This window comes from Pseudovirgaria hyperparasitica, assembly GCF_010093815.1.
Source record: "Pseudovirgaria hyperparasitica strain CBS 121739 unplaced genomic scaffold EJ05scaffold_31, whole genome shotgun sequence".
NCBI lineage: Eukaryota > Fungi > Ascomycota > Dothideomycetes > Acrospermales > Acrospermaceae > Pseudovirgaria > Pseudovirgaria hyperparasitica.
The window spans coordinates 62,662-74,424 of NW_022985579.1; the positions used below are offsets into that span (position 1 = coordinate 62,662).

The 11,763-nt window shown below is 50.9% G+C and overlaps 4 protein-coding genes across 4 annotated transcripts; 1 reads left to right on the forward strand and 3 right to left on the reverse strand.

Moving 5' to 3' along the window:
- The first annotated feature begins 61 nt into the window (after positions 1-61).
- EJ05DRAFT_481001 (uncharacterized protein) lies at positions 62-2,517 on the forward strand. Its single transcript, XM_033744977.1, has 2 exons — positions 62-709; positions 759-2,517. Exons 1-2 carry the CDS (start codon positions 126-128, stop codon positions 2,143-2,145), a joined length of 1,971 nt encoding a protein of 656 aa, XP_033595211.1. The 5' UTR covers positions 62-125; the 3' UTR covers positions 2,146-2,517.
- EJ05DRAFT_266204 (uncharacterized protein) lies at positions 2,413-5,526 on the reverse strand. Its single transcript, XM_033740310.1, has 4 exons — positions 4,513-5,526; positions 4,365-4,446; positions 3,052-4,277; positions 2,413-2,730 (listed from the first exon to the last, which is right to left on the reverse strand). Exons 1-4 carry the CDS (start codon positions 5,386-5,388, stop codon positions 2,680-2,682), a joined length of 2,235 nt encoding a protein of 744 aa, XP_033595212.1. The 5' UTR covers positions 5,389-5,526; the 3' UTR covers positions 2,413-2,679.
- Positions 5,527-9,215: 3,689 nt separating this feature from the next.
- On the reverse strand, positions 9,216-9,578 carry EJ05DRAFT_426919 (ankyrin; the record flags this gene model as incomplete). The annotated part of the gene is made up of 1 exon (XM_033741507.1): positions 9,216-9,578. A coding segment is annotated over one exon (363 nt), but the record flags the coding sequence as incomplete, so codon positions are not given.
- A 261-nt stretch (positions 9,579-9,839) lies between these two features.
- EJ05DRAFT_266261 (uncharacterized protein) lies at positions 9,840-11,669 on the reverse strand. Its single transcript, XM_033740311.1, has 2 exons — positions 9,936-11,669; positions 9,840-9,887 (listed from the first exon to the last, which is right to left on the reverse strand). The coding sequence occupies exon 1, from the start codon at positions 11,571-11,573 to the stop codon at positions 10,131-10,133; it is 1,443 nt and encodes a 480-aa protein (XP_033595214.1). The 5' UTR covers positions 11,574-11,669; the 3' UTR covers positions 9,840-9,887; positions 9,936-10,130.
- Between the last annotated feature and the right edge of the window lie 94 nt (positions 11,670-11,763).

The window sequence follows — 11,763 nt, forward strand, 5'->3', positions numbered from 1 at the left end:
GGGGCTCATCCCACGCGTTGGTGACGTCCCAACGTCATGAAAGAATACACATCTTCCTTGGACTCATCTATCTCACACCTTGTGGAGCTACTACGCTCTCTTCCTTCTCACAATGCAGACACAAAATGTCCACTACAGACCTGACGCCTGCCCAGGCGCACGCCCTCTTCGATATTCTTACGCACCATGAAACCTATGCTGAAATTGAGAACTTCAAGTCCCCAGACGCAATTCACCAATACGGCAAACCGTTCATCAAGGCTAGCAACGTGCCTGCAAAGTCACCGCTGTTACAGATCCTTTTTACACGTTTTGCGACCAATCTCCCAGGCCTAAGAAATGTTGCACCCAAGTTTTGGCAAGAACAGTGCTCGACATTGCTAGAGAAGCTTGGTGGCGCAGAACTTTCTGAGAGTTATGAAAGAGGCACCCTAGGAGCAAGGAAGACTGTCGCGACAGCCATATCAGCGGTCTTAGAATATCCGGCCAGAGGTGTCATTGGAGGCTTTGCGCGTAAGAACCTACGAGACGCTGATCATCAGTACGACATTTCAAAGGCTGAAGACGTCTTGGCCGGATGGGAAGACTTTACACAACGGCTTGTGTATGCTGACATGGTCGATGAGGTCTTTGCCAGATGTGCTTTGACTGACAAGCTAGAGGATCACTCATCCATCGTTCAAGCTGCTCATGAGTTTATGTTGGTAAAGTACGTAGCATGTGCTTTCTCTCTTGCCTAATGCTGATTTGCTTCCTAGCTTTGCCTCCTTCGTACATCATATCCTGATCTCCTCTCCCGATGGCCTGTATCTCCTTAAGATTATGGAGAACGCACATCGACTCATCCCATATACACTCATTCGACAGACTTTGAAGGTTGGCAATGCTGCCTCCATGATCAATGCGATGGTCAGAGTGGTACTTGCGAAGCTTTCCGTCACAAGTGTCACCAACTGGATAGGTCTGAGTAATAATCCCGATGATGGGATGAACCTTGTTCAGCAGATCATATCCCAAGTCCTCAAATGGGACATCAACGACTTTCAGAAGCAAATGTTGAACATTGAAAAGACAAAGGATGGGCTCACAAAAGATCAAATCGATGCGCTTAGAGTATATTTGAGGATGGAAAGGCGAGATCATGAAAGATTACAAGACAGAAGTCTCACCGAGGCTAAAAGTATTGCCATGGTCATCTTCGATGAGGCGAACTTACCACAAGTGCCTACCGAGCTCCAGCACTCCTTGGCATTAGAGTATCTACAGAAACTTCTGGAGGTCCGAGATCGAGAAGAGCTGATCGCTATATTATGCCGTCACAGCCCTGATATTCTTACACAGCCGATCCGCGATGCAGTCGCGGCGTACGATCCTGTGATACGAGCACTTCACAACGCAGTCGATCTCAGCAGCGGCCTATGGGACCTGGAATGCTTCCTTAATGATCTAATAAAGCTCTCGAAATCCAAAACAAATGGCGAACATAGCGACCGACCACCTAGCGTACAAGACTACGTCGACCTATGCAAAAAGCATCAATCAGCCCTCCACCGCTTCCTCTACCAAATTGCTAAGAATGGAACAGAGATTACTGAATGGTTTCGCGAATGGTCACACAATGCCGTCAAGCAGTTCAGGGAACCCGAACTCAAGCTTGCCACTGATGAAACGCCTCGGAGCAATCAAGACGCCAGTAGCGCAGGTGCAATCACTGGTATCCTGCAGCAGTTCACAGCTCAACTTACTGAAGAGGAGCAGAATACCGTGAGAACCATTACCGACGCACACGCCGAATATCTCGGGAATCTTCATCGATTATCGCACGACCGCATGACAGCGCTCATAGACCGCTCGGACGAACCTCAGTCCGGCCCGGGCATGTATCTCGCAAAGTGGCAGTCCCTACTAGACAATACCCTTATAACGCCTGTGCAACCGAACGGTCCTGTGCGTCGGGGGAAAGACAAGGACGTGAGGAACTCGTCAAAGCGTGGTCCAGAGGGAGCAGATAAGAAGGCAGAGAAGCAGAAAATCCGGGAGTCTATCAAGGTGCGAGACGACTTCCCCGAAGCGCCAAATGCAGAGGCAGTGACGAAGCTGCTAGGGCAGAAGTTCCGGGAATACTTGGCGCAGGGGATTAGCTAAATGAGTAGACGCAGTCGACATAATGAAGTGAAGCTTCGAATTCGAGAATGTCATACATTCCTCGTTTCTACATACAACTAATAACCAACTGCCGTTTTCCTCAAGTGTATATACAAGAAGCAAAGCGCCTCCAGGGACTCTAGTATGCTCCACAGGAGCGATAGTCTCAGAAGAGGGAAAGCCTATATGCGGGCCTACGTATCGTATCACCATTTGTGCTTCGGTCGAGACCACATATATTCATTCCCCTTGTCCCATAAAAATGGAAGAGAGTCGTGCAGGTGCTGTCTATCATTTCGTTAAGATGCAAACCATCCATGTAGATGCCCGTGTTGCATTGGGAACGGATGTGTGACCCATCAATCGTGGGATCCAAGCGCACATACAAATATAAAGGGGGAACAGGGACCAATGTTCATCGCTCGGCATTACTTGATAGTCTTTTGGCTCGTCCGTCCGCTGTCATCTTGTTCGTATCATCCAAGGCACGCTGTATTTTCATGTCAATTGCATTCCAAGCTTTTTATCAATACTTCAATCCACGCTGCTGTTCACACTGCTCGAATCTCGAGTTCCAAACCTCCTCTGGCTCGCAGCCATGCGACGTGAATTCAAACTGCCGGCTCTGTTTAGAGGCGATTCAACCTTTTGAGTGTTCGTCTCGTAGCGTCCTCCGCTAGGCTGCGTCAAACGGCGGCCGTGATCAGCCTTGTACACTGAGCGCTCCTCAGGTTCATACAGAGTAGCCGAGGGTACGTTAGACCTACGGTCATAGTACCTGCTGGCACCATTATCGCGAAGGACGGAGGTCGCATTCGATAGGTAAGACTGCTGACTGGACGTTTCCGTGCCGAATCCGCGGCGGACAGGCGGGGTATGTGTTAACGGGCTGGACTGGAAGTGGGGTTGGGGGAGAGGCTCCTGGCTTGTGTATTCTCGCGAGTGGCGGTGGCTACGTGGCGCGGTAGAAGGTTGTGGCCTAAGATGTGCGTATTCGGTCATTGCACGGCTCGGGACGCGAATGGTCTTGTCTTCCTCATCATCATCATAAGGGCCAATAGAATTGTGACGAGAGGAGAGGATGGAGCCTCCACGACCGAAGCGCGAGAGGGATGGGGTTCCTGGTTCTTCGCTAACCTGACGAGAAGAACGATCTAGTGGGCCGAATGTTCGACGAGCTTCGACACGTGAAAGAGCGCGGCTTGGGCTGCGAGCAACGGCCTCAGGTTCGACTGAACCGCTACGAGCGTGGACAAAGGTAGGTGTGTGGGTGGGCTCGGCGATGAATTGCATGCTACTACGTCGAGATTCTCCGTTGAGCTGCCTGAAAGGGCTTGCCGGGGCAACTGTTCCTTCACAAAGGTTTACGCAGAGCTCTGTGAGGGCTTGACAAACGTTGTATGCCTTGCGCCGAGTTTGTCGATCAGATGAGCCAGGTCCATTCAGCATGTGCGCGAGTGGAAAAGCTGCACCTTGAGGACCAGAGCTTCCGGTAATTGCTGCTAGCTCTAGTGCTTCGGTAGCAGTTGTTTCAAGGGAGCGATACACAACCGGGGATAGGTAGTCCCTACACCGAGCCAAAGCGTCATTCAACGTGGAGGCGAGGTCATTGGCCTGTTCTGAAGGAGAGTTTGCCTTCCGTCGATGCTTGGGCGAGGAAGATATGGTTGTGACTGTCGTTGTCGCTGTTCTCGGTCTATCATTAGACACACTCGACATCGCAGGTCCAGGAGCTGATTGTGGGTGTCTGTTGGCCTCTAACTCTTTGATTCTAAGCTTCATCTCATCAAGTTCATCCCAGACAGTGGATGGGGCGGGGCCAGAATCGACAGATTCAGTGCCTTCTGCCTGGCTGAATGTGCGGGAATTCGCTCTGTGAACCACTGCCTCATCCTGTACGGCATTGTCGTGGTGCGAAGATGTATATTGCAGATTCGACCGTCTGTAAGTCTGAAGTCGGTTCGGTGGGGTAAAACTCGATTCGGTGTTGGATAGACGTCTCTTACTGTAATGCGGCAAACCTTGTACCTCTTGTTCGCGGGGTCGTGCAGAGAACGGACTAGGGGAAGGTTGAGGTATACCGCGGACCCTGTGCTCAGTTGAGCTGACTGACATTGGTGATTGATCTCTCACTGGTAAGCGAGTGTTAATACTTGGTGGAGCTATCTGAGAGGCGCGACGTTGATGAGTCTGTGAAGGTGCTCGCACTGTAACATTACCTTTCGAGCTAGGCCGTACTGTGGAGCTGGAGTAAGTGTTCGTGGGCAGGGATTGCCTTTGAGACGCTCGGGCTATGCGTGACTACAACCAGTAAGCAATTGTCCAGCGAGTTGGAATTAGTGTTCGATCATCGAGTGCACTACTCACTCTGCGTCTGGTCACTTTTTCGTCCTCTGCCGCCTGCGGAGTGTCTTCCGCGATGTTCAAGAAGAGATCCTCGCCAGTCGAGCTCCGGTTGGTGTCATTCCCAGTCTCAGTCTCACATCTTCGGCTTTCGTGAGTGTCACGCGAAACCTCTTGTTCCGAGCCGTCCAAGGGGCTACTGACAGGGTCGTCTTTTTCCATCTTCTGCTTCCTGTTTTGATCCTCCACAGAAGAATCTCGTCTATCAAGCGAGCTGCTTCGACTGCTGACTGCAGAGGCTCTTCCTTCTACTTTGTTCTTCCTCACAGTTCCACCCGGACTTATGAGTCCTAGCTGCAGGAGCTGCGCCTGGGCGAGCCCAAAGTCTGAGCGGCCTTGACCTTTGCCTTCGATATGTCGCGCGATATCAGCAGAGTAGGATCCCCTAGATATCAGGGCAATGGGCGGGCCACGCGAGGTCTCTAAACCATGGCTGCTGTGGGAAGCTGGCGGTCTTCGAAAAGCTGGCGAACGAGCTTCACTAGCGGAAGAGGATGGTTGCGGAGAGAAGTATTCGTTGGCAGATAGTGTACACGAGGTCGGAGAAGCAGTTTGAAAAGGAGAGGAGATGCTGAGGCCACGCGCTCTTGTGAAGCTGGCGGTCGCACGCGGTGAGGTCACTGTTTGTTGTTGTTGCGAATCGCGCGAGTTGGAACAGCGGTCAGAAGCGCTGGAGTCGGAGGGCAAACGTGAAAGGTCTGGCTTTGTGCAAGTCTGCTGCTGGCGAGCAAGACGTGTAGCATCGATGGATGGGCGCGTGCGATGAGAGCGTGAAGTGGGAGGGTTTGTTGAAGAACGGGCGCGTCTGTTCAGCTGTGATTCTTCGCTGCCGGTGTCCATCGTCTTCGATTCGGACACAAAGTGCAGGGATGCGGGCCCTTGCGGGGGGGTGCAGGTGTCCAAGGGCAAGTGCTGTCAGCGCTGTTTTGACTTCCGGCCGCAAGTTCACTTCGCGTCGCTGGCATCTTGTGGCCTCAATGCGCCATCTTCAACGAAACCATTGTCAACACAAAAATTGAGGACAATCATGGGGTGAAATTCAGATGTGAGAAAAGCGCCAACACGCTACTTCAAGTCAAGACCCGGGGCCTGCGCCCGACTGAGCAGCTAAAAGTTATGAACCCCCCCCGGACAGCGACCAGCCACTATCACACGGCCGGATTGGCCCGCTATCCCTCTCTGTCTGCCCGGAATCCAGGCATATTGTTGCTGATGAATGGGATGGGCCCGAACACACTGAGAGCAGAGTTTCCGACGCCCACCAAGCCCTGTCGGCGCAAAGCCAAAATCCCAGAACAGCATAGGGTAGACAGGGCAATATGCTCTCGTCTCAGTCCTCTTACGGCAGCGGGAGCCAACATCGACTCAAAAGATTGGCGCGATAGCGCAATCAGAACGTGGGCGTCCGAAACTCTGCAGAATAATCGATGCCCCTTTGACACGCATGCGAGACACTGGACACTGGCTCGACATCCACATGTTGTGATAACCCTTCTCCGGACTTCTTCAGTTTTTGGAACGACTTTGGGACCGGGCAAACGCTTTTACGTGATAGACCAGGCAAGCTTGCAGCGCTACATCTCAATGGATCCCGACCCCTGAGAGCATGTTTCGTTGCTCCTGAGTCAAGCGACATGCGGTTCTGCAATATTATCGCTCGATTCATGGAATTATATGCTTCATCTTGTGATGGGATCATATAGTATGATTTAAGAAGAGCTTGTTCCCTTTTTGCGACTGATATACCATGGTTTGATTGTTACCCCACTTTACGACCAGTGTGACAGTCCTTCACTGTGCCGCACGAAGCACATGGAAGTCGCCCAGGTTTGCCCTTGTCAGCGACCTTTATGGATGTGGTACCTCAGGCTATGCCTGTGCTCGCGCTGTTCTCACTCAAAGTTCGGTACGATGTCATGAACAACAGGCCGGGGCGGCACTTGCAAAGGCTCGTGGAAGATGCATTCCAGGCTCATATGGTGGGCTTGAGGTGCAGAAGTTAGCCTGATAGAGCATAGCCGACATTATTGCACGAATTGATGACTTGGAAGTCCATTGTTCAAGACTCGACGTGAAGATAGCGTCCTATATCTGGAGCACATATACCTTTGGCTCCACAAGATATTCTCCGAGCTATCAGTAGTCTCAACGTTGCCGTCAATAATGTGTTTCAAGTTGACCTCGGCCTCCTCTCAACGTCTTATCGAGGCCTTCGTCATAAGAAAGTGTATTACAACGCTTTTGACCACCCTACGATGTAGGAGTGCTGTTGAGACCAAGCTCAATGTTGGGCCTTACTATATGGATGTTGTCATTCTTTGAGCTTCTAGCAACCTAATAACTAGTGTCGAGTCTATCCATTACAGATTGGGGTCTTAATAACTGAACGGTTATGGCGTCGATATGATGATAGAAGAGTAATCTGCGACAAAATGTCTCTGCAAGCTAATAGCGTTACTCTCGAGAGCTATTCAATGTCCATACGAGATGATGAATGCATTGTGGTCAATCCTCGCATACACGACCTGTCTTTTCTCCTTATCGATGTCTACATTGGTTGATATTTCTAATGAAGGATCTGCGGGAAAGCTAATCTCACATCTAGACGCGAGAAAAAGGGAGCGGACAACTCAGATTTATCAGTGGCATTGTCTTGAAGATCATACTGACTCTAAACACCGTCGTGATTTGTGAGAGATTCATCCATGTCTTTGAAGTCAAATCAGTGCTTATGGGAATGTAGATCCGATGAAAATGGGTACAAACATCATCACCACCGACGATAATTGCATTTATAGGCCACTAATTTTACCAAGTCGCAAACACCGCGGAGCTACCTTACCACTGTGGTTTTCAGGCTCAATACAGTCTAAGTTCTAGACTTTAGCCCTAGTGGTTACGACACCACAATGATTGCTTCGAGGAGACATTGGTTAGGATATAAGTCCGGTAGACTCTGAATGGTGATGTCTGGGTCAGTCTGCATTCCCATATATCGAGAAACATAGTCCTTGTCCGACGGGCCGACTAATTGGTCTACTGAGCGTTGGCTTGAGTCGTTCCATCCCAAACTGCCGTACATTTATTCGGGACGGACATGCCACAAGGTTTAGACTCCAGAGCGCAAGAATCGTCCTACAGTACCAACAAGCTAAAGTGTGCAGCGTCTCTAGGAGCCCCTGACCCCACCCGTCTAGTCCGTCCATTGTTGTTCCATCCCCCGCCACACTCTCCACGCGATCAAGGAGGCTCAAGTACCACTCCGCAATACGCGAAGCGCGGCGTAGCCTTGAGTTAATTACGTGATCTGATTGGAGCATAGCGCCAAGACATGGTAGCCAATGAGACCAGTCTCTTATGTCGTGCATCAGCACATGGAATACGGCACGCCTTCTCCACGAATTCAATCTGCTCAAATTATTCTTCTTAAATTCCGGCAGCGCTCATTGTCAATTTCTATGCAACAATGGAGACGTAACGCTCTGTAATGGATGAGATACACGATTAGCGTGTAGCAGTTGAGTGAGATCGTATCAGCCAAGTCAGTTGTAAGAATTGCCGTGAGAGAGAAGATAAGATGCATAGATGCAGATCCTATAAACGAAAGTGTTGACGAGATCCAAGCGACATCATCCTGGTAAGCACCCTGTCACAGTACTCCACACCGGGCGTCTCGACACGGGAGACGCTGACTTTCTCGTGCATGTAAGCGCCCGGCACTGGGCGGCGGCCTCGAGGCAGGTATTGTGAGATTGGGAAGAGCCTCAGGTGTCGGCGTACTTTGCCAGGCGCACGACGACCATTTGTGCTCGCTGTTGCTGCGGAGACAATAGGGGAAATGAAAGGACAGAAGGATGATATGGTGATGCTGTACGAAGGAACATCAGGACGAATCCTTTTCTCCACCAGTTGATATATGGAGTATGGATAGGCGCTACGGTGGACGGCACCGGGATGTACTGCCATATCTATGCAAGCACATATCGCACAACGTTGTGCTTGATCATGCTGAGTGAGTCTCACAGCATATCTCTGCGCTCATGTCCGTCACACTTCTCCTCTTGCATGTTCTTCGGCACGTCACCCGTCACCCGTCACCGAGAAGGCTACGCAGAAACGGGCCAATGTCACACGCTCGGCTGCTCAAGGCTGTATTAAGAAGCGTTTCGACGATGCAGGGAATCGACAGGCCCCGGGTCCGCTTTCGGCTTAGACAGTTTTAAGAGATCCACCGGAGTAGGGGGCTAGAGATTTCTTTTTGGAAATACGGCCGACGTAACGTACCGGCGGTGTCTTTGTGTGAGTCAGCTTGTAATTAAATACGGGCTGTACGTAAGCGGATCTAGTACAGATATCGCACCGGGCGCGAAATTTAATATGTGCTTGTTTACATCGCACATGCTGAGTTGCGATGGCCCCAAGCAGTGAGCACTCGTCAAATATTATCTAGTATAGCACCAAACCTCTTGACTCCAGCAGTCTCTTATTGTAGTTTCGCTCTTGATCAGCCCACGACGCCGTTCCTCGCCATGTCATAATACATATTTGTCTCTCATTCATAGCCGTATCGAGCAATGTCTGCCGCAAGAGATATTATGCGGGACATGTCTGTTTCAAGCAGCTCGACTAGCAGTATCACGCTCCGGTCTTTCAATTCCCCACTGAGAAATCCACCTCTCCCTCTTGAACATTATCGCACAATCCTCTGCATTCGGCTGCCCAGCCCGTCTCTCTGCGCCGCCTCTATCCAACACACTCACGACCTCATCCCACCCTTTGAACATTGCCCCGGCAAGAGGACTCTGCCCCTTTGAATTCACAACATTAGGATCTGCGCCCTTGTCCAGCAGCATCTGCGTGGTCTCCGCATGGCCCGAGTACGACGCGAGCATAAGCAACGTGTTGCCCTCGTGGTTTGTGAGATTTGAAGGAATACCTGCAGTAAGGTACGATGCTAGTGTTACCGTGTCGCCCGCGCGTGCGAGATTGAACAGTCTAGAGGCGAGTTCAAGGGCGGCAGGTGGGAGCTCGGCAGCCGAATGAGAGGCCGTTTGGGGACTGCACTGCATAGGGTCAGTAGCGTGAGTGGCCTTTGGAGAAGCATAATCGTTGTTGATTGGGATGCCCATTGTGGTAGAAGTGAAATGTTGGGAGTGAGGTAATGACTTGGAAGAACAAAGCGCAAGTAGTAAGATGGATCCAAGGACACACGGGCGCACAATTATTCTTTTGTATGATTTAGGATCCAGAGAAGTAATAGAGACAACAGTGATCCTCAGTTTGGTGGCACTATTGGTTTTGCTTCAAGGACCCCAAACATCCATGATCAGAAGAGACAGCTGCATGACGTTACTTTCAGGTGTGGACCCGGAGCTAGTAAAGCGCACGTGATAGTATACCTAATATGTCGAAGAGTGCGTGAGAACACTGAGGTGAATCGGCATTACGACGTGTCTATGAAAGAATGCAGAGTCCGTGGCAGCGATATCGAAACCTTGATGATGGTGAAACGCCGTAAAATGCAACGCCTAAGAACACTAGATAAAGCCAGCCAGTAATGGGCGACATTTTGTTAAGTAAGCTCAGTTGGAGTCGTCTTCGACTCTGGCACGCTTCAACCCACGTGAATCGTCCTGGTCTTGCATTCCGTAACGCTTTTTACTGCCTTTGGTCACCTCGTCGATCATCTCGCCAATGCCAAACACATCGTCTGTATCTTTCTCGAATTGCACAGGTCCCTCGCGCTCCTCTTGTAGGTCGGCCCCTTTGAAACCTTCTTTAGCCTTTCCAAGAACTTCGAACTTGCTGTTCTTCGTGATCTTGTCCATAGTCTCTCCAGCGTCCTCGTCGTCCTCTTGCTGCACATTCGGCCGATAGATGCTGTTGATGGCGTCTTGAGCAGCGAAGAGTGGCTTGTCGTAAGCTTGATCTTCATTGAAGCCAGTATCAAAACCACTGGTTTGATTGAATAAGCGTGAATCGTACATGGACTCTCCAGTCTGTGTGGGCTTCGCCAAACCAAGGGCAACCTTCTCTGAAATATCACGACCTTGCTCTCTGGCCATCATCTGAATTTTGCGCTCGGTTCCCATGCGCGACTGGCGTAGCTTGCGCTCATTATCTCGTCTTTGCTCACGCCGCCTATCTTCTCGCTCACGCGCGGCGTCTTCGCCTTCACTGTCGGACTGAGAAGAATAGCTGTCAACAGACCGACTTCGTGATCGATGTGACGATCTTCTTCCACCTCGTGCCTTCTCCTCACGAGCCTTCTGTGCCAGTGCTCGTAGATGATCCTCCTTTTGCTGCTTCTCTTTCTCCGCGAGCTTCTGCTGCATGAGTGCGCGCTGCTGTACCTCATCTCTGGCGTGTCTGTCCGCTGTAAAAAGGGCTTCCGCGAACTGCGCAAACTTATCATTGATTGTTACGTCCTGGAGGCCTCGACCATCTGCCGCTAGTCGCTTATCTAATGGCACGGTATAGCCCTTCGGGTTCTTCCAGTTCGATATTGGCGGAGGAATCTTCCAGGCCTCTTGATCTTCAGCGGTGAGTTTTCTTGGTGGTGAATGCATGATAGGCGGTGGTGGTGATGGCGGTCCACGAGGGACCTTTTTATGTTTGAACTTGGGGGGCTCCATCGGATCCTGTTGCCTCTCTACAATCTTGATGATCCGGTCTTGCTTCTTTGAAGTATCACCCATCTGGTCTGCGGGTGTATACCGCACGTATAGTGGATCTTTCTGCGATCGACCGGTGACATTTTTCGGCTTTTGTGCCGCGACAGCGCCAGAAACGAGCTGCTGGAGAGCTTTCTGTGTCTTTAGTCTCGTCTCTTCAACCTCTTCTTCTGATGGTCTCTCTAGCGATAAGTCTCCGACATCTGCTCTTTGCCGTAGAGGGATAAGGTCAGCGAACGAGGCGTGTACTATACGGTTGCTACTGTGGCCACGACGGGCGACGATGGTGCTGTAATCTTCCTTGCGCTCGTTGCCGGAAAGCTTGAGGACGCGATTATCTTGTGAAGCCATTGTAGATGGGGTCCGCGCGCCGTGGAAGGGATGTAGTTGGAGCGAGTCGTCTACGCTTGAAAACCTCAGAATGTTCTCAGAACGGTGCACAAGCCGATGCGATTGTTGGAGTAATCATCCGTGATATAGAAGTCGAAAGCTAGGCCGGTAGAACTTCGGTGACAAGCGCAACTTCGACCGTCACGTCCGC